Source organism: Rana temporaria, chromosome 6 (genome assembly GCF_905171775.1).
Source record: "Rana temporaria chromosome 6, aRanTem1.1, whole genome shotgun sequence".
In the NCBI taxonomy this organism is placed as follows: Eukaryota; Metazoa; Chordata; class Amphibia; order Anura; family Ranidae; genus Rana; species Rana temporaria.
Genome location: NC_053494.1, coordinates 219,427,652 through 219,447,408, shown reverse-complemented (window position 1 = coordinate 219,447,408; position 19,757 = coordinate 219,427,652). Strand labels below are relative to the sequence as shown.

Genomic DNA, 19,757 nt, shown 5'->3' with positions numbered 1-19,757 from the left:
GATGTAACGAACGCGCGTACCTTTGTGGATCGCCGTAAAAACTAATTTGCATACCCGACGCTGGAAAACGACACGAACTCCACCCAGCGGCGGCCGAAGTATTGCATCCTAAGATCCGAAGGCGTACGCCTGTCGGATCTTAGCCAAATGCCGTCGGATCTTGTTTGTGAAGTACAAATAAAGATACGACGCGGCAAATTTGAAAGCACGCCGGAGTATCGGCAGATACTCCGGCGTACTTCTTCTGTGAATCTGGCCCTTTATTACACATTAAGCTACATTAAGCCATTTTCACACCAAGGGCCAGATTCAGGAACGTTTTACGCCGGCGTATCTATTGATACGCCGCGTAAGTTAAAAGATGCGTCGTATCTATGCGCGGTATTCTTAAAACAAGTTACGCCTGAATTTTGGCTTAATACGATCGACGTAAGTCTCCTACGTCGTCGTATCTTAGGTGCATATTTACGCTGGCCGCTAGGGGTTCTTCCGTTCATTTACGAGTTGAATATGCAAATGAGCAAGATACGCTTATTCACAAATGTACTTGCGCCCGGCGCATTACTATACGCTGTTTACGTAAGGCGTACGACCGGTGTAACTTTACCCCTCATAAAGCAGGGGTAAGTCATGTTAAGGTATGGATGTTGGAACACCCGTCGAAATTGACGTTGTTTACGTAAGTCGTACGTGAATGGAGCTGTGCGTAAGTTACGTTTACGTCGTAGGCAGTGTTCGACGTATCTTAGGCATTCTAGCCGATGTGATTTTGAGCATGCGCACTGGGATACGTCCACGGACGGCGCATGCGCCGTTCGTTCGGCCCCTAATTTGCATGGGGGGGTCACGGCTCATTGTAATACAACACGCCCACTGCCTTGATAATTTGAATTAGGCGGGCTTACGCCGGCCCATTTACGCTACGCCGCCGTAACTTAGGGCGCAAGTTCTTTCTGAATACGGTACTCGCCTCTCTAAGTTACGGCGGCGTAGCGTATATGAGATGCGCTACGCCCGCCTAAAAATACGCCAGTCTTTCTGAATCTGGCCCTAAATGTTTTAGTATATCCCGTAAACAATCGCCAATCATTTAGTAAATCAGCCCCATTGCCTTAATGTGCTCGTCAGATCGGGTCTCTGTGTTAGGTTAAGTACAGCAGAAGATATTGGGGGGTCCTCCATTGTAGGGGTCCCTCTGATCACTATTGGTCAGTGGGAAAAACGCAGCGCCAGGGACACTCTGCCCCCCCTTTCTCATAGCCATGACCTTGGGGTGATCACACCCTCCTATGTCTAGGGGAGATTTGTGGGTTTCTATAGAGGATTTTGCACAATAGACATTAGCCGTCTGCCAGAGGAATCGTCTCCGGCTGTGATTGTCACCTGTTGTATGAGGTGGGAATTTGTTTTTCCCCATACTGAGCCCAGACAAGTCCAGAACATGCGGAGCCCCCGCCTGTCACCGCGGGAGATTCCGCCGCACAGAAAATCAACAGACGTAAAAGAACCGTCCTCACCATCCCATCTTATAATATCTTTATTTTTCTATTATATGTACAAGAATAAGGAGTCACTCTGCCCAGAAGTCTCATATCACTTGGGGTTTGTTCTGCTGAGATATAAGGTCTGTACACCCGCTGTGCCCATTATGAGGGGTTCCCACCATCCCTGTGATGAGTTCCCGGGTCTGTACACCCGCTGTGCCCATTATGAGGGGTTTCCACCATCCCTGTGCTGAGATCCCGGGTCTGTATACCTGCTGTGCCCAATATGAGGGGTTAATTTTGTTTATTGAAATCTTACAAACAACAACATATACAATAAAACCATAATAAATAAGTAAAACATATTTACAAAATAATTGAATATAAATACAAACAGAAAGAACAAGAACAAAATAAACATAATCCCTACAAGGAGCCAGACTAAGAAACATCACCGTCACCATGCATGTAGCCTTTTATCAAAAATATATTTGATCTGAAAATCTAGGGGAGTGAAGCAAGAATAGAAAGAAAGCCGCACACCCCGAGATCAACAGGCAGCAGCTACAGAGTCCCGATATTCCTCCACGCCTTTATCCAGGCCTCCTGCTGCCACCTGTTTTTCTCAAGACCCCGAATCTTCCCAACCTCACCCAGAATATCCTGCACCACCACATCGACAGGGAGGATTTTACTCCATAAGGATACCTGACACCGTGCACTCCATGTGAAAAAACGGACTACTAGACTAACTAAAAAAAGTGTTTCCAAATCATAATCCCGATGAGTCTGGAATGCCCCATACACCCACTCTGCATAACTCATATGGGGGAGGAAGGGTATACTCAGAGCCCTCCCCACCCTCTTGTACACCTCTATATTAAAAAGGGCACTGAAGCAGAAAGTGATCCATGGACTCCACCACTCCTCCACACTCCACTCTCGGGCAGCCCCGATCACTCATGGAAAGAAACTTCAAGTTGCCCTTTACATATAGTTTTCCATGAAAGGCAAGCCAAGCCTGATCCCTAAACTTCATTGGGATTCTCTCCAAATTAATCAATCGCAAACCCGCCCCCAAAACCAGGCTTGGGCAATCCCTTAAGGCCAGTGGCTCGCAAAAAGCAAAGCTCATGATTCGCTTCTCAAGAAGTTTCCTTGGAAGGGATCTGACTTCTCCTGCCGTTACTTGCCACTGCCGAAGCATTTTCAAACACGGGGCAACATAAGCCGGGAGCTTGTCATGCTTGACCCTCAGGCTTTTCACTGGCCCACTATTTTCCCAGTCTCGCAGAAAGGGCCTAAACCAGGACTGGAAAATACCAACCCACCCAGGCGGTCTCTCTGCCAACATATTACCAAGATTGTACTTCACAAACATCAGAGAGAAAAAGACTACAGGGTTGATCATCCCTAGACCACCCTCCCGCCTAGAAAGGTAAGTCACATTCCTTTTGACGAGGTTTATTCTGTTCCCCCATAACAGCTGGAAGAAACAACTATAGATCCTGGTATAGAGAGAAGCTGGCAAAATGCAAACAAAACTGACATACAGAAAAATCGGAATCAGGTAAGTCTTGATCAGGTCAACCTTTTCCCTCAAGGAAAGCCGCCAGCCCTTCCAGCTTGCCACCTTGGCATCGGCATTCTCCAGCCTGTTCACCCAATTTGCATGGCCATAGTCACCTGGGCCGAATTCAATGCCTAGAACTCTAATTTTTTGTTGGGGCTGCGGGAAGTCGTCCGGGAGAACAAAGCTCTCACCTTCCACGCCCATCCAGAAAACGTCACACTTGTCCTGGTTGATCTTTGAACCTGATGCCTCTGTATACTGCCTTATCACTGAGACCACCTCCTGCGCCTCCCCAGTCCCAGAGACAAAAACAGAAACATCATCAGCATAGGCCACAACCTTCAAAGGAGGCTTACCAGCGATGCCCAAAGGTACCCCGCACAATGGTCCACTCTCTAGCCTTCTGACAAAGGGGTCAATTGCAAACACATATAGCAGAGGACTCAATGGGCACCCCTGACGCACGCCCGAGCCAACCACAAAGGGCTGCCCGACCCAACCATTAACCAGAGGAAAGCTTTCAGCCCCTTTGTACAAAATCTTGAGCCAATCAATGAAACCCCCCCCCCCCCAGGCCATATTTGCCAAGAAGGAGCCATAAGTACTCATGATTAACCCGATCAAAGGCCTTAGCCTGATCCAATGTCAGCAAAAATTTACCCCAACCAGCAGCCCTACAACGTTCCAAGGCCTCCCGGACAGCTAACACTGCTGAGAAGGTGCTTCTACCTTGGATCGAGCAGTGCTGGTGGTGGGATAACAAACTGCCTGCCACTGGTGATAATCGCCAGAAAAAAATCTTTGCCAGTATCTTTCTATCGACATTAAGAAGGCTGATGGGGCGCCAATTCTCAATCATCGAAGGATCTTTACCCTTTGACAGAAGGATCACTGCAGATTGCCTCATGGAGGGAGGGAGACAACCCTCTTGTAAACAGCCATTAAAGACCTCCGCAAGGTAGGGAGCCAGGATCGTCTTAAAACATTTATAAAATTCGGCTGTCAAACCATCTGGCCCTGGCGTTTTCTTGATGGCCAGTTTCTCAATAGCCCGGATTACCTCATCTGCAGTGATTTCATCTGTCAAATTCATCAAAGGAACATTACTTTCCAGTCCTGGTGTAGAGTCCAAAAAACCCAACATCCTTGTCCGATCAAGGTTCCTTCCTCCCAGGAGATCGGCATAGTATGACCTGACAACCTCCAGGATCCCTGACCTAGACTTCGTCAGAGAACCCGTACTGTCCTTCAGGCCATTGACCGTCTTAACTGCTACGCTCTGTTTACAGTTCTGGTAAGGGTCAGGCGAATGGTATTTCCCGTAATCCCTCTCCTGAACCAAAGAGGCGTGCCGGTCATATTGATGTCTCCTAAGGAGGAGCTTCACCTCAGAGATCGCCCCAGAATCTCCTCCATTCGAAACAAGGCGGTCAAGTTTCCTCCGCAAACGCTGGTAGGCGATATACTTATCCTGCTGCTTCTTTTTCCCTATGGCCTTGAAAAGCCCAACAGTCCGCTGTTTTACAAGCTCCCACCATTCTGACTTGCTGTTGCAAAAGTCTAGGATCGTTACCTGTGCTTGAAAAAAATCCTCAAAGGATTGTCTTACTCTCTCGTCTTCCAGGAGGGTCGAATTCAATCTCCAGATACCCCTCCCCCTAGGTGGAATGTCTGAGGCATTCAGAGTCACAGATAGAATACAGTGATCAGAAAACTCCACTGCCCGACACACAGGTGCCGAAAAAGCAGAGTCTCCCTTTAAAAAAAACCTATCTATCCTACTCTGACTATTACCTCGCTGAAACGTGAACCCCGTGCTGTCTGGGCAGCGCTTAATGTGCGCATCTACCAGACCTGCTTCCCTAACTATCGCATTGAGAAAAAGGGGTGTCATAGCCCAGCTTATCTCTGACACCTCTCCTGTCTTTAGACCTAGTAATGGTGTTGAAATCACCTCCAAAGATAACCTGCTGGGCCGTAAAAAGAAAAGGCTTAATCTTTGTAAAGAGGCATTTCCTGTCCCACTTCGTCTGGGGACCATAGATGTTAATCAGGCGCAGGTCCTGCCCCTTCACAGAGACGTCCAAGACCATGTATCTCCCAATCTCTACCTCAATTACCCGCCGGCACGTTACCATACCAGAAAAAAGGACTGCATCCCCGCTGTAAGGCTCGGCCGCAAGAGACCAAAATGAGGGACCACGCCTCCACTCCTTCTTTGCCAGATGTACATTGGCCAGACTACTCAGATGGGTCTCTTGCAAAAACACCAAACTCGCTGAGCAAAAATAAGGCCATATGACGAGCACTTACTGATCTTAAGCTGGCAACATTAATGGTTGCCACTTTTAACGGAGTGGGAACTGCCATTAGGGTAGTTGAGGCAGCCGTTTCTTAGCCTGACTATTCCGTCTCCCTGGAGAACCAGCGCGCTTTGCTGCACCCTGGCACTCATCATCCATAGAGGATGCAGAACTGAATGAGTCCCATTCCTCATCATCAGCATCATCATCATCATCATCATCATCCTCATCAGACAGTACCTTAAATTTATTCGCCAAAGGCAAAACCTCAGGACTTAAGGTAACTGTACCTCCTTTTTTTTCTTCCTTTTGCCCCTCCTCCTCCTATCCTCCAACCACTCCATATCATCCTTGGACAAACTGGAGTCAACAGCCTCCCCACACCCTTCACCCCCCTCCCCCCCATACTCCCTTCCCTTATCTACCCCCAGGCCAGCCTCTTCACCATCCTCCCCACTCCTCTGCACCCCACGATCCTTAACAGGAACCCTGCAGCGTCGAGGGAGGGGGACTGGCACTGCACTTGATGCACCAGCACCTCTTGCTGCCTCTGAAATTTTAGAAGACACAGAAGCTACAGACTGGGAAGACACTGACACACTAGGTAAACACACAGACTGGGGCACCACAGACTGGGGAGACACGGCACATTGGGTGTTGGCACAGACTGGGACACCATTGACTGGGACACCACGGACACATTGGGAATTGGCACAGTCTGGGGCACCATGGACACATTGGGAATTGGCACAGACTCAGATGGACTCACAGGCGCTCCAGCTGTTGAGCTCCGAGCATCCTCCATGTCCAGGCGGAAGAATTCTCTCATGAGCTCAGGCCTATTGTGCATTGCCTCAGGACACTGGCTATGAGGATGCCCCACTGCATTGCACAGATTGCACCTTATGAGGTTACAATCCTTAGCCAGATGTCCTATACCCTGGCACAGAGAGCACTTCATCACTGGACAGGAGGACGCAAGGTGACTTTTGTCTCCACACTTATTGCACAGCTTTGGCTGGCCCGGATAGAAGATGGTCAGCCTGTCCCTCCCCAGGAAAGCTGAGGACGGCAGATGCTGGACGACATTATCAATGATCTTTAGTTTTAACTGAACAGACCACCCCCCCGTCCATATTCCCCGGTCATCCAGAATCTTCTTTAGGGGGCCCAGGACGTCTCCATACCTCCTCAGCCATATACATAGATCCCCCGGTGGTATGGACTCATTACGGACCAGAATCGTGACCACTTTAATGAGTGGCTGGCGGGAGACAAGTTTGGGCATGAGCCCCTTCCAGTCCGGCAGGCCCCTACACACGTGTTCATATTTCTCCCAAAAAATGTCCAAAGACTCCAGACGGAGAAAGGACAAATCATACTCATAGGAACCTGCCGGACTGATCAGGGCGAAGATATCTGCGGGCGTGAACCCCATCTGCAGAATCTTATCCACCACCGCCCTCCTATGTGGGGGGATTCCACCGCCTTCCCACCTCAGCTGCACAACATTCCTCCTTTTAAACAGGGAGGAAGACAACCCATTCCCATGCTCCTTCCCTGCTTGTTCCCCCTTCCCAGGTCCTGCAGCAGCAACACCAGCATAGGATTTTTTGACACCCCCAGTATTCACAGTCCTGTCCTTAGACACAGTCACACCTGCCGGCAAAGCGTCTGATTTAGCTGGGATTGTATCAGCAGAGTCAGGACCCACTCCCTCCCCCCACTCTGTACACACAGCTCCAGTCCCGTCCAATGCAGACTTCTGCAGAGTTGTGGCACCACTGCACCCAGCATCTCCTCCATCATTCGCAGGTACAGCCGCTGTGCCTGGTCCAGGCAAAGTCACTGTATTGTCCATGGACCTCTCCGCAGACTGGCAGTTTTTATCAGGTGTACGCTGTACATTGTCTATGGGCTGACTGCCTGCAGCACTACAACCCTCAGCAAGCTTATTGTCAATAATAAAGTTCCCACCACCATCCTGCACACACACTGTACCTGCTTGCTGGGTTGTCACCTGTGCGATTTTATGGCTGGGATCAGAGCTTCCCTCAGCTGCTGCAGACTCCATGGTGGATCTTGCTCTCTCCACAGGACTAGAAATGGTGTCCATCTTGACATCACCATCTGGGGAAGCCGCACCTGGAGGGGATTCCAACTTGGTTATGAAATCCAGCATGGCAGGACCTTCACCCTCCTGAGACATTCCACATTGCTGGGGTGTGAAGGGGGCAGAGGGCTCAGCGGATGTCTGAGGTGTTGAACTGATGGGCTCATCCTCCGGGCCCACCTTCTCACTCACCGCCGACCCTGCCTGTACCTGCATCTCCTCGCTGGCTTCCCCATCCTCCATGCATGAAGCGGCTCCTCTTCTCATGCGATTAAATTGCTCCTCATTCCTATATTTTTCTTTAAATATTCCGCTCTTCTCCTTCAGAGAATACAGCAAATCCTTCTGTTTCCTCACAGCTTGCTCCAGGTCCTTCAGCTCAGGCCTCAGAGCCGGTCTTTTCTTACTGTATACTTTAGCACAGATCTGTTTTTTCTTTCTGAACTCGGCCATCAAAACCATCAATTTCTCCTCCTCCTTCTCAATCCGCTTCAACTTACTGACAGTCCTCTGTCTGAAGGCTGACAGGGACTCATCTTTCCTTTGGGTAGGCCCAGAATCTTCCACAGGCCTATCCAGGGGGGCCCCGCCCGGCTCTTCCCCAGGATCCAGCATCCCTCCTGGGGCAGAGAAGCCACTCTAGCCCCTGGTCTCTGGAGCACAGGAGCAAAGGAATTAGCAACCACACCCTCACTGACAAGGAGTGGAATGGCAGTTTCCCACCATCCCTGTGCTGAGTTCCCGGGTCTGTACACCCGCTGTGCCCAATATGAAGGGTTCCCACCATCCCTGTGCTGAGTTCCCGTGTCTGTACACCTGCTGTGCCCATTATAAGGGGTTCCCACCATCCCTGTGCTGAGTTCCTGGGTCTGTATACACACTGTGCCCAATATGAGGGGTTCCCACCATCCCTGTCCTGAATTCCAGGGTCTGTACACTCGCTGTGCCCATAATGCGGGGCTTCTCTGGATTCACTGAGCTGTACAGGAGAGACTTTCTGGACAGATTGTCCCCCTGGAACAGAGTCTCCATTCTCTTGCAGCAATCTTCTTGTCTGAAATAAAATGTATCAGGCAGAGGAATGGACCTGAAGCTGAAGGACTCAGATACAGATATCCCACCAATAGAAAGATACAAAGCCGGGGGAGGGGAGATTTACCAGGTTAATGCCTCCGGGATGTGAACTCCGGCTGAGGACATTCCAAGTTTTGTGAGTAAGTAAAAGAAGAACATCATCGATGTATCTCTATCATCTATCTATCATTTCCAGCCTATGAAGACATAAATAGTGATAATATTATCCGCACCACACCCACCGCGGCGATACTCACCATGGAAGAATTTTTAATAGGAGGATGGACAGTGTCTATATATAGATATAATATATACAGTATATTTATATAATCTGTGTACAGAACGTCTGTATCTATCAGTCTAGGAGGTGAACAGGAATCAGTCAAACTTGTATTGAAAGCTGAACTCCAGCCAAAAAGTATTTTTGGCCATTTGTACTGTAACAATAAATGAACACTAATGAAGTGTGCGCAGTGTGCGGCGGCGGCTGCTGCTGCGTTATGTAATCCTCTTCCCTTCAGTCTCCCCGTACAGTACAACCAGTGCGGAACGTCCAGCACCGACCACTTAACACTTCCAGCCAAAGTACAACAACCGATTCTTCGCTCTGCAGCTCATCCATTCTGAAAGCATCTTGTATTCTTTACAATGGATACAAGGCATTCTGTGATTGGAGGAGGGGGCGAATGAATGTCACGATTGCCCCTCCTCCAATCACAAAACATCTTACATCCATTAAAAAGCATGTGCAGAGTGCAGACCTCGTTGGTGTTTATGCATTACAGGCAAACAGTCAAAAACACTTTTTGGCCAGAGTTCAACTTTAATCAGTGGAACCTCGGATTGCGAGTAACACGACTAACCACTTAAGACCCGGACCATTATGCAGGTTAAGGACCTTGCCCCTTTTTGCGATTGGGGACTGCGTCGCTTTAACTGACAATTGCGTGGTTGTGCGACGTGGCTCCCAAACAAAATTGACGTCCTTTTTTTCACACAAACAGAGCTTTCTTTTGGTGGTATTTGATCACCTCTGCGGTTTTTATTTTTTTGCGCTATAAACAAAAATAGAGCGACAATTTTGAAAAAAATGCAATATTTTTTACTTTTTGCTATAATAAATATCCCCCAAAAATATATAAAAAAACTTTTTTTTCCCTCAGTTCAGGCCGATACGTATTCTTCTACATATTTTTTGGTAAAAAAAATCGCAATAAGCGTTTATCGATTGGTTTGCGCAAAATTTATAGCGTTTACAAAATAGGGGATAGTTTTATTGCATTTTTTGGGGCGGCGCGATCGCGACCCCACGGCTGGGCTTAAAGAGACACGCACAGGTACGTGATTGTGCCCAGCCGTGCCATTCTGCCGACATATATCGGTGCGAAGGGGTCCTTAAGTGGTTAACGAGCGTTTCGCAATACGAGCGCTGTATTTTGAAACATCCTAACTCGGTTTGCGAGTGTTGTGTCGCAAAACAAGCAGGATTCAGGCCAAAGTGGTTTGCGGTTCCGCGTTTGGCCTGAGGTAAGGGGGCGCCGGAGCCGAACGGCGCCGTTAGGAAAGACTCGGAAAAACTACGTTCCCGAGCCTTTTTCGAGGATGCCCTGACTCCAGCCTCAGTCCACTCCTTGTGAAAGTCCCCAACACTCTTGAATGGCCTTTTCCTGACAATCCTCTCCAGGCTGCACTCATCCCTGCTGCTTGTGCACCTTTTTATTCCACACTTTTCCCTTCCACAGAACTTTCTATTAAAGGAGTTCTCTGACCTAAAACTTTTAACCCCCGCTGTGCCCGGGCTGTAAAACTATACAAAATAAACTTTCACTTACCTGCCTACGATCCCCCGTTGTTCCGATATCGCCGTCCCGTTCTCCGGTCCCGGTCTCTTCCGCTTCCTGCGTGTCGGTGACTCACAGTGCGCTCAGCCTATCAGCGGCCGCAGCAATGTCCCGTCGCGGCCGCTGATAGGCTGAGCGCACTGTGAGTCACCGACCCGCAGGAAGCGGAAGAGACCGGTACCGGAGAACTGGACGGCGATATCGGAACAACGGGGGATCGTAGGCAGGTAAGTGAAAGTTTATTTTGTATAGTTTTACAGCCCGGGCACAGCGGGGGTTAAAAGTTTTAGGTCAGAGAACTCCTTTAATGGGCTTTGATACAGCACTTTGGGAACATCCAACTTCTTTTGCAATTACCTTTCGAGGCTTTCCCTCCTTATGGAGGGTGTCAATGATGGTTTTCTGCACAACTGTCAGGTCAGCAGTCTTTCCCATGATTGTGATTCCTACTGAACCAGATTAAGAGACCATGTAAAGGCTTAGGAACCCTTTGGTGTCAGTAGGGCAGAAGACGGGGATCAGCAGGGCAGAGGACAGGGATCAGCAGGGCAGAAGACAGGGGTAAGCAGGACAGAGGACAGAGGACAGGGGTCAGAAGGGCAGAGGACAGGGATCAGCAGGGCAGAGGACAGGGATCAGCAGGGCAGAAGACAGGGATCAGTAGGGCAGAAGACAGGCATCAGCAGGGCAGAGGACAGGGGTCAGTAGGGCAGAAGACAGGGGTCAGTAGGGCAGAAGACAGGGGTCAGTAGGGCAGAGGACAGGGGTCAGCAAGGCAGAGGAAAAGGGTCAGTAGGGCAGAGGACAGGGGTCAGTAGGGCAGGAGGACAGGGGTCAGCAGGGCAGGGATCAGTAAGGCAGATGAAAGGGTTCAGTAGGGCAGATGAAAGGGTTCAGTAGGGCAGAAGACAGGGGTCAGCAAGGCAGAGGACAGGGGTCAGCAGGGCAGGAGGACAGGGGTCAGCAGGGCAGGGAGCAGGGATCAGTAAGGCAGATGAAAGGGTTCAGTAGGGCAGATGAAAGGGTTCAGTAGGGCAGAAGACAGGGGTCAGCAGGGCAGAGGACAGGGGTCAGTAGGACAGAAGACAGGGGTTAGTAGGGCAGAGGACAGGGGTCAGCAAGGGAGAGGAAAAGGGTCAGTAGGGCAGAAAACAGGTCAGTAGGGCAGAGGACAGGGGTCAGTAGGGCAGGATTGTGGACAGCAGTCTTTCCCATGACAGCATAACAGGACAGCAGTCTTTCCCATGATTGTGATTCCTACTGAACCAGACTGAGAGACCGTTTAAAGCAGGGGTCTCAAACTCAAATTGCCTGAGGGCCACAAGACAAGTTTTCATATGCCATGGGGGGCCGCATGCAAACTTTCAAACTTCAAAAACAACAGTACTGGTGTCAGCGAACACATTATTAACCCCCAGCACTGGTGTCAGCGAGCGCATTATTACCACCAGCACTGGTGTCAGCGAGCGCATTATTACCACCAGCACTGGTGTCAGTGAGCGCATTATTACCACCAGCACTGGTGTAAGTCAGGGTTTGACAAATTTGCTTGGAATCTCGGAGCCAGCTAAAAAAGTTAGGAGCCAGAAAACGCACCCCGTCCCGACGAGCTTGCGCGCAGAAGCGAACACATACGTGAGCAGCGCCCGCATATGAAAACGGTGTTCAAACCACACATGTGAGGTATCCCCGCGATTGGTAGAGTGAGAGCAATAATTCTAGCTCCTCTGTAACTTAAAACATGCAACCTGTTGTCTTATTTTTTAATTAAAAAAAGTGTAATTTTTTCCCAAAAAAGTGCGCTTGTAAGACCGCTGCGCAAATACAGCGTAACAGAAAGTATTGCAACGATCGCTATTTTATTCTCTAGGGTGTTAGGATAAAAAATATATATAATGTTTGGGGGTTCTAATTAGAGGGAAGAAGATGGCAGTGAAAATAGTGTAAAATGACATTAGAATTGCTGTTTAACTTGTAATGCTTAACTTGTAATACCAACGGCCACCTCCAGATGGCGCCAGCTCACATCTGGTGGTAATAACTTGTAATAGCAACGGCTCACCACCAGATGGCGCCAGCTAAAAAAAAAAAATGTTTTTTTTTTGCTCCCCTCACTTCCACCCTGCCTGCGGGCCATTTATAACTGGTCCGCGGGCCGCAAATGGCCCGCGGGCCGGTACTTTGAGACCACTGGTTTAAAGGCTCAGGAACCCTTTGCAGGTGTTATGGCTTAATTAGCTGATTAGAGGGGGACACTTTCAGCCGAGAATATTCCACCTTTTCACAATATTCAAATTTTTTGAGATTGTGAATTTCTTTTTTTTTATGAACTGTAAGCCATAATTATCATCATTATTACAAATCGCGGCTTCAACTATCTTGCTTTGCATGTAATGAGTCTCTCTCTTATATATTACTTTCACCTTTTAAGTTGCATTAGTGAAATAAATGAACTTTTGCACGATATTCAAGTTTTTCGAGTTTCACCCGTATGTTAAGTGGTTTTATTTTCTTTTACTTGAAATGTGGATGTGATTGGCCTGCTGTGATGGACACAGAGAGGCTGCAATTTATGGGCGCAGTGAGGCTGCAATTGATGGGCACAGCGAGGCTGCAATTGATGGGCACAGCGAGGCTGCAATTGATGGGCGCAGTGAGGCTGCAATTGATGGGCACAGCGAGGCTGCAATTGATGGGCACAGCGAGGCTGCAATTGATGGGCACAGTGAGTCTGCAATTTATGGGCACAGTGAGACTGCAATTGATGGGCACAGTGAGACTGCAATTGATGGGCACAGTGAGGCTGCAATTTATGGGCACAGTGAGGCTGCATATGATGGGCACAGTGAGGCTGCATATGATGGGCACAGTGAGGCTGCAATTGATGGGCACAGTGAGGCTGCAATTGATGGGCACAGTGAGTCTGCAATTGATGGGCACAGCGAGGCTGCAATTGATGGGCACAGTGAGGCTGCATATGATGGGCACAGTGAGTCTGCAATTGATGGGCACAGTGAGGCTGCATATGATGGGCACAGTGAGGCTGCAATTGATGGGCACAGTGAGGCTGCATATGATGGGCACAGTGAGACTGCAATTGATGGGCACAGTGAGGCTGCATATGATGGGCACAGTTTTATCTAGCGGTAATGATACATAATCACCTGATAAATGGCTATTTTCAGTCCTGCATTACCAACAGTTAAATTTTTCAGTTTGGTTGCACCCCCCAAAAAATCCTCCGTGACTTTAGCATCATGTCAGCCCTCAGAGATGACCCGTATCTTTTCTCCTCCTCAGGATCCGGGGTCAGAAATTTCTTCTCCAGAGATTCGGTTCCGACCAAGAAAGTGCCGGTAAGTTGTCCTGCAGTTCCTTTACCTATTTTCTTACCAACTGGGTTAGGTGGTCTGTCATCCAGACATCCAAAGTTCTGAGCCGGAGATCGTGACCGGAGTCCTTCTCCACCACATCTATTACTATAGAGAGTCCTTCTCCACCACATCTATTACTATAGAGCGGGGATATGCAATCAGCGGACCTCCAGCTGTTGCAGAACTACAAATCCCATGAGGCATAGCAAGACTCTGACAGCCATGAGCATGACACCCAGAGGCAGAGGCATGATGGGACTTGTAGTTTTGCAACAGCTGGAGGTCCGCTAATTGCATATCTCTGCTATAGAGAGTCCTTCTCCACCACATTAATTACTATAGAGAGTCCTTCTCCACCACATCTATTACTATAGAGAGTCCTTCTCCACCACATCTACTATAGAGAGTCCTTCTCCACCACATCTATTACTATAGAGAGTCCTTCTCCACCACATCTATTACTATAGAGAGTCCTTCTCCACCACATCTACTATAGAGAGTCCTTCTCCACCACATCTACTATAGAGAGTCCTTCTCCACCACATCTACTATAGAGAGTCCTTCTCCACCTCATCTACTATAGAGAGTCCTTCTCCACCACATCTATTACTATAGAGAGTCCTTCTCCACCACATCTATTGCTATAGAGAGTCCTTCTCCACCACATCTATTACTATAGAGAGTCCTTCTCCACCACATCTATTACTATAGAGAGTCCTTCTCCACCACATCTATTACTATAGAGAGTCCTTCTCCACCACATCTACTATAGAGAGTCCTTCTCCACCACATCTATTACTATAGAGAGTCCTTCTCCCCCACATCTACTATAGAGAGTCCTTCTCCACCACATCTATTACTATAGAGAGTCCTTCTCCACCACATCTATTACTATAGAGAGTCCTTCTCCACCACATCTACTATAGAGAGTCCTTCTCCACCACATCTATTACTATAGAGAGTCCTTCTCCACCACATCTATTACTATAGAGAGTCCTTCTCCACCACATCTACTATTATAGAGAGTCCTTCTCCATCACATCTATTACTATAGAGAGTCCTTCTCCACCACATCTATTACTATAGAGAGTCCTTCTCCACCACATCTATTACTATAGAGAGTCCTTCTCCACCACATCTATCATTATAGAGAGTCCTTCTCCACCACATCTATTACTATAGAGAGTCCTTCTCCACCACATCTACTATAGAGAGTCCTTCTCCACCACATCTACTATAGAGAGTCCTTCTCCACCACATCTATTACTATAGAGAGTCCTTCTCCACCACATCTATTACTATAGAGAGTCCTTCTCCACCACATCTACTATAGAGAGTCCTTCTCCACCACATCTACTATAGAGAGTCCTTCTCCACCACATCTATTACTATAGAGAGTCCTTCTCCACCACATCTACTATAGAGAGTCCTTCTCCACCACATCTATTACTATAGAGAGTCCTTCTCCACCACATCTACTATAGAGAGTCCTTCTCCACCACATCTATTACTATAGAGAGTCCTTCTCCACCACATCTATTACTATAGAGAGTCCTTCTCCACCACATCTATTACTATAGAGAGTCCTTCTCCACCACATCTATCATTATAGAGAGTCCTTCTCCACCACATCTATTACTATAGAGAGTCCTTCTCCACCACATCTATTACTATAGAGAGTCCTTCTCCATCACATCTATTACTATAGAGAGTCCTTCTCCACCACATCTACTATAGAGAGTCCTTCTCCACCACATCTATTACTATAGAGAGTCCTTCTCCACCACATCTACTATAGAGAGTCCTTCTCCACCACATCTATTACTATAGAGAGTCCTTCTCCACCACATCTACTATAGAGAGTCCTTCTCCACCACATCTATTACTATAGAGAGTCCTTCTCCATCACATCTATTACTATAGAGAGTCCTTCTCCACCACATCTATTACTATAGAGAGTCCTTCTCCACCACATCTATTACTATAGAGAGTCCTTCTCCACCACATCTATTACTATAGAGAGTCCTTCTCCATCACATATATTACTATAGAGAGTCCTTCTCCACCACAACTATTACTATAGAGAGTCCTTCTCCATCACATCTATTACTATAGAGAGTCCACCACATCTACTATAGAGAGTCCTTCTCCACCACATCTATTACTATAGAGAGTCCTTCTCCACCACATCTACTATAGAGAGTCCTTCTCCACCACATCTATTACTATAGAGAGTCCTTCTCCATCACATCTATTACTATAGAGAGTCCTTCTCCACCACATCTACTATAGAGAGTCCTTCTCCCCCACATCTACTATAGAGAGTCCTTCTCCACCACATCTATTACTATAGAGAGTCCTTCTCCACCACATCTATTACTATAGAGAGTCCTTCTCCACCACATCTACTATAGAGAGTCCTTCTCCACCACATCTATTACTATAGAGAGTCCTTCTCCATCACATCTATTACTATAGAGCGGGGATATGCAATCAGCGGACCTCCAGCTGTTGCAGAACTACAAATCCCATGAGGCATAGCAAGACTCTGACAGCCATGAGCATGACACCCAGAGGCAGAGGCATGATGGGACTTGTAGTTTTGCAACAGCTGGAGGTCCGCTAATTGCATATCTCTGCTATAGAGAGTCCTTCTCCACCACATTAATTACTATAGAGAGTCCTTCTCCACCACATCTATTACTATAGAGAGTCCTTCTCCACCACATCTACTATAGAGAGTCCTTCTCCACCACATCTATTACTATAGAGAGTCCTTCTCCACCACATCTATTACTATAGAGAGTCCTTCTCCACCACATCTACTATAGAGAGTCCTTCTCCACCACATCTACTATAGAGAGTCCTTCTCCACCACATCTACTATAGAGAGTCCTTCTCCACCTCATCTACTATAGAGAGTCCTTCTCCACCACATCTATTACTATAGAGAGTCCTTCTCCACCACATCTATTGCTATAGAGAGTCCTTCTCCACCACATCTATTACTATAGAGAGTCCTTCTCCACCACATCTATTACTATAGAGAGTCCTTCTCCACCACATCTATTACTATAGAGAGTCCTTCTCCACCACATCTACTATAGAGAGTCCTTCTCCACCACATCTATTACTATAGAGAGTCCTTCTCCCCCACATCTACTATAGAGAGTCCTTCTCCACCACATCTATTACTATAGAGAGTCCTTCTCCACCACATCTATTACTATAGAGAGTCCTTCTCCACCACATCTACTATAGAGAGTCCTTCTCCACCACATCTATTACTATAGAGAGTCCTTCTCCACCACATCTATTACTATAGAGAGTCCTTCTCCACCACATCTACTATTATAGAGAGTCCTTCTCCATCACATCTATTACTATAGAGAGTCCTTCTCCACCACATCTATTACTATAGAGAGTCCTTCTCCACCACATCTATTACTATAGAGAGTCCTTCTCCACCACATCTATCATTATAGAGAGTCCTTCTCCACCACATCTATTACTATAGAGAGTCCTTCTCCACCACATCTACTATAGAGAGTCCTTCTCCACCACATCTACTATAGAGAGTCCTTCTCCACCACATCTATTACTATAGAGAGTCCTTCTCCACCACATCTATTACTATAGAGAGTCCTTCTCCACCACATCTACTATAGAGAGTCCTTCTCCACCACATCTACTATAGAGAGTCCTTCTCCACCACATCTATTACTATAGAGAGTCCTTCTCCACCACATCTACTATAGAGAGTCCTTCTCCACCACATCTATTACTATAGAGAGTCCTTCTCCACCACATCTACTATAGAGAGTCCTTCTCCACCACATCTATTACTATAGAGAGTCCTTCTCCACCACATCTATTACTATAGAGAGTCCTTCTCCACCACATCTATTACTATAGAGAGTCCTTCTCCACCACATCTATCATTATAGAGAGTCCTTCTCCACCACATCTATTACTATAGAGAGTCCTTCTCCACCACATCTATTACTATAGAGAGTCCTTCTCCATCACATCTATTACTATAGAGAGTCCTTCTCCACCACATCTACTATAGAGAGTCCTTCTCCACCACATCTATTACTATAGAGAGTCCTTCTCCACCACATCTACTATAGAGAGTCCTTCTCCACCACATCTATTACTATAGAGAGTCCTTCTCCACCACATCTACTATAGAGAGTCCTTCTCCACCACATCTATTACTATAGAGAGTCCTTCTCCATCACATCTATTACTATAGAGAGTCCTTCTCCACCACATCTATTACTATAGAGAGTCCTTCTCCACCACATCTATTACTATAGAGAGTCCTTCTCCACCACATCTACTATAGAGAGTCCTTCTCCACCACATCTATTACTATAGAGAGTCCTTCTCCACCACATCTATTACTATAGAGAGTCCTTCTCCACCACATCTACTATAGAGAGTCCTTCTCCACCACATCTATTACTATAGAGAGTCCTTCTCCATCACATATATTACTATAGAGAGTCCTTCTCCACCACAACTATTACTATAGAGAGTCCTTCTCCATCACATCTATTACTATAGAGAGTCCACCACATCTACTATAGAGAGTCCTTCTCCACCACATCTATTACTATAGAGAGTCCTTCTCCACCACATCTACTATAGAGAGTCCTTCTCCACCACATCTATTACTATAGAGAGTCCTTCTCCATCACATCTATTACTATAGAGAGTCCTTCTCCACCACATCTACTATAGAGAGTCCTTCTCCCCCACATCTACTATAGAGAGTCCTTCTCCACCACATCTATTACTATAGAGAGTCCTTCTCCACCACATCTATTACTATAGAGAGTCCTTCTCCACCACATCTACTATAGAGAGTCCTTCTCCACCACATCTATTACTATAGAGAGTCCTTCTCCATCACATCTATTACTATAGAGAGTCCTTCTCCACCACATCTATTACTATAGAGAGTCCTTCTCCACCACATCTACTATAGAGAGTCCTTCTCCACCACATCTATTACTATAGAGAGTCCTTCTCCACCACATCTACTATAGAGAGTCCTTCTCCACCTCATCTACTATAGAGAGTCCTTCTCCACCACATCTATTACTATAGAGAGTCCTTCTCCACCACATCTATTACTATAGAGAGTCCTTCTCCACCACATCTATTACTATAGAGAGTCCTTCTCCACCACATCTATTACTATAGAGAGTCCTTCTCCACCACATCTATTACTATAGAGAGTCCTTCTCCATCACATCTATTACTATAGAGAGTCCTTCTCCACCACATCTATTACTATAGAGAGTCCTTCTCCACCACATCTATTACTATAGAGAGTCCTTCTCCACCACATCTACTATAGAGAGTCCTTCTCCACCACATCTACTACAGAGAGTCCTTCTCTACCACATCTACTATAGAGAGTCCTTCTCCACCACATCTACTACAGAGAGTCCTTCTCCACCACATCTATTATAGAGAGTCCTTCTCCACCACATCCATTACTATAGAGAGTCCTTCTCCACCACATCTATTACTATAGAGAGTCCTTCTCCACCACATCTATTATAGAGAGTCCTTCTCCACCACATCTATTACTATAGAGAGTCCTTCTCCACCACATCTATTACTACAGAGAGTCCTTCTCCACCACATCTATTACTATAGAGAGTCCTTCTCCACCACATCTACTATAGAGAGTCCTTCTCCACCACATCTACTATAGAGAGTCCTTCTCCACCACATCTATTACTATAGAGAGTCCTTCTCCACCACATCTATTACTATAGAGAGTCCTTCTCCACCACAACTATTACTATAGAGAGTCCTTCTCCACCACATCTATTACTATAGAGAGTCCTTCTCCACCACATCTATTACTATAGAGAGTCCTTCTCCACCACATCTATTACTATAGAGAGTCCTTCTCCACCACATCTACTATAGAGAGTCCTTCTCCACCACATCTATTACTATAGAGAGTCCT

The 19,757-nt window shown here is 47.0% G+C and overlaps 1 protein-coding gene across 1 annotated transcript in view; it reads left to right on the top strand.

The window, feature by feature from the left end:
* LOC120944273 (solute carrier family 15 member 2-like) overlaps nucleotides 1–19,757 on the top strand; it is a 67,810-nt gene that overhangs the window by 9,502 nt on the left and 38,551 nt on the right. Inside the window, exon 2 of the mRNA XM_040358286.1 lies at nucleotides 13,689–13,744. Coding sequence (XP_040214220.1) covers nucleotides 13,689–13,744 — 56 coding nt within the window. The remainder of the gene's footprint in view (nucleotides 1–13,688; nucleotides 13,745–19,757) is intronic.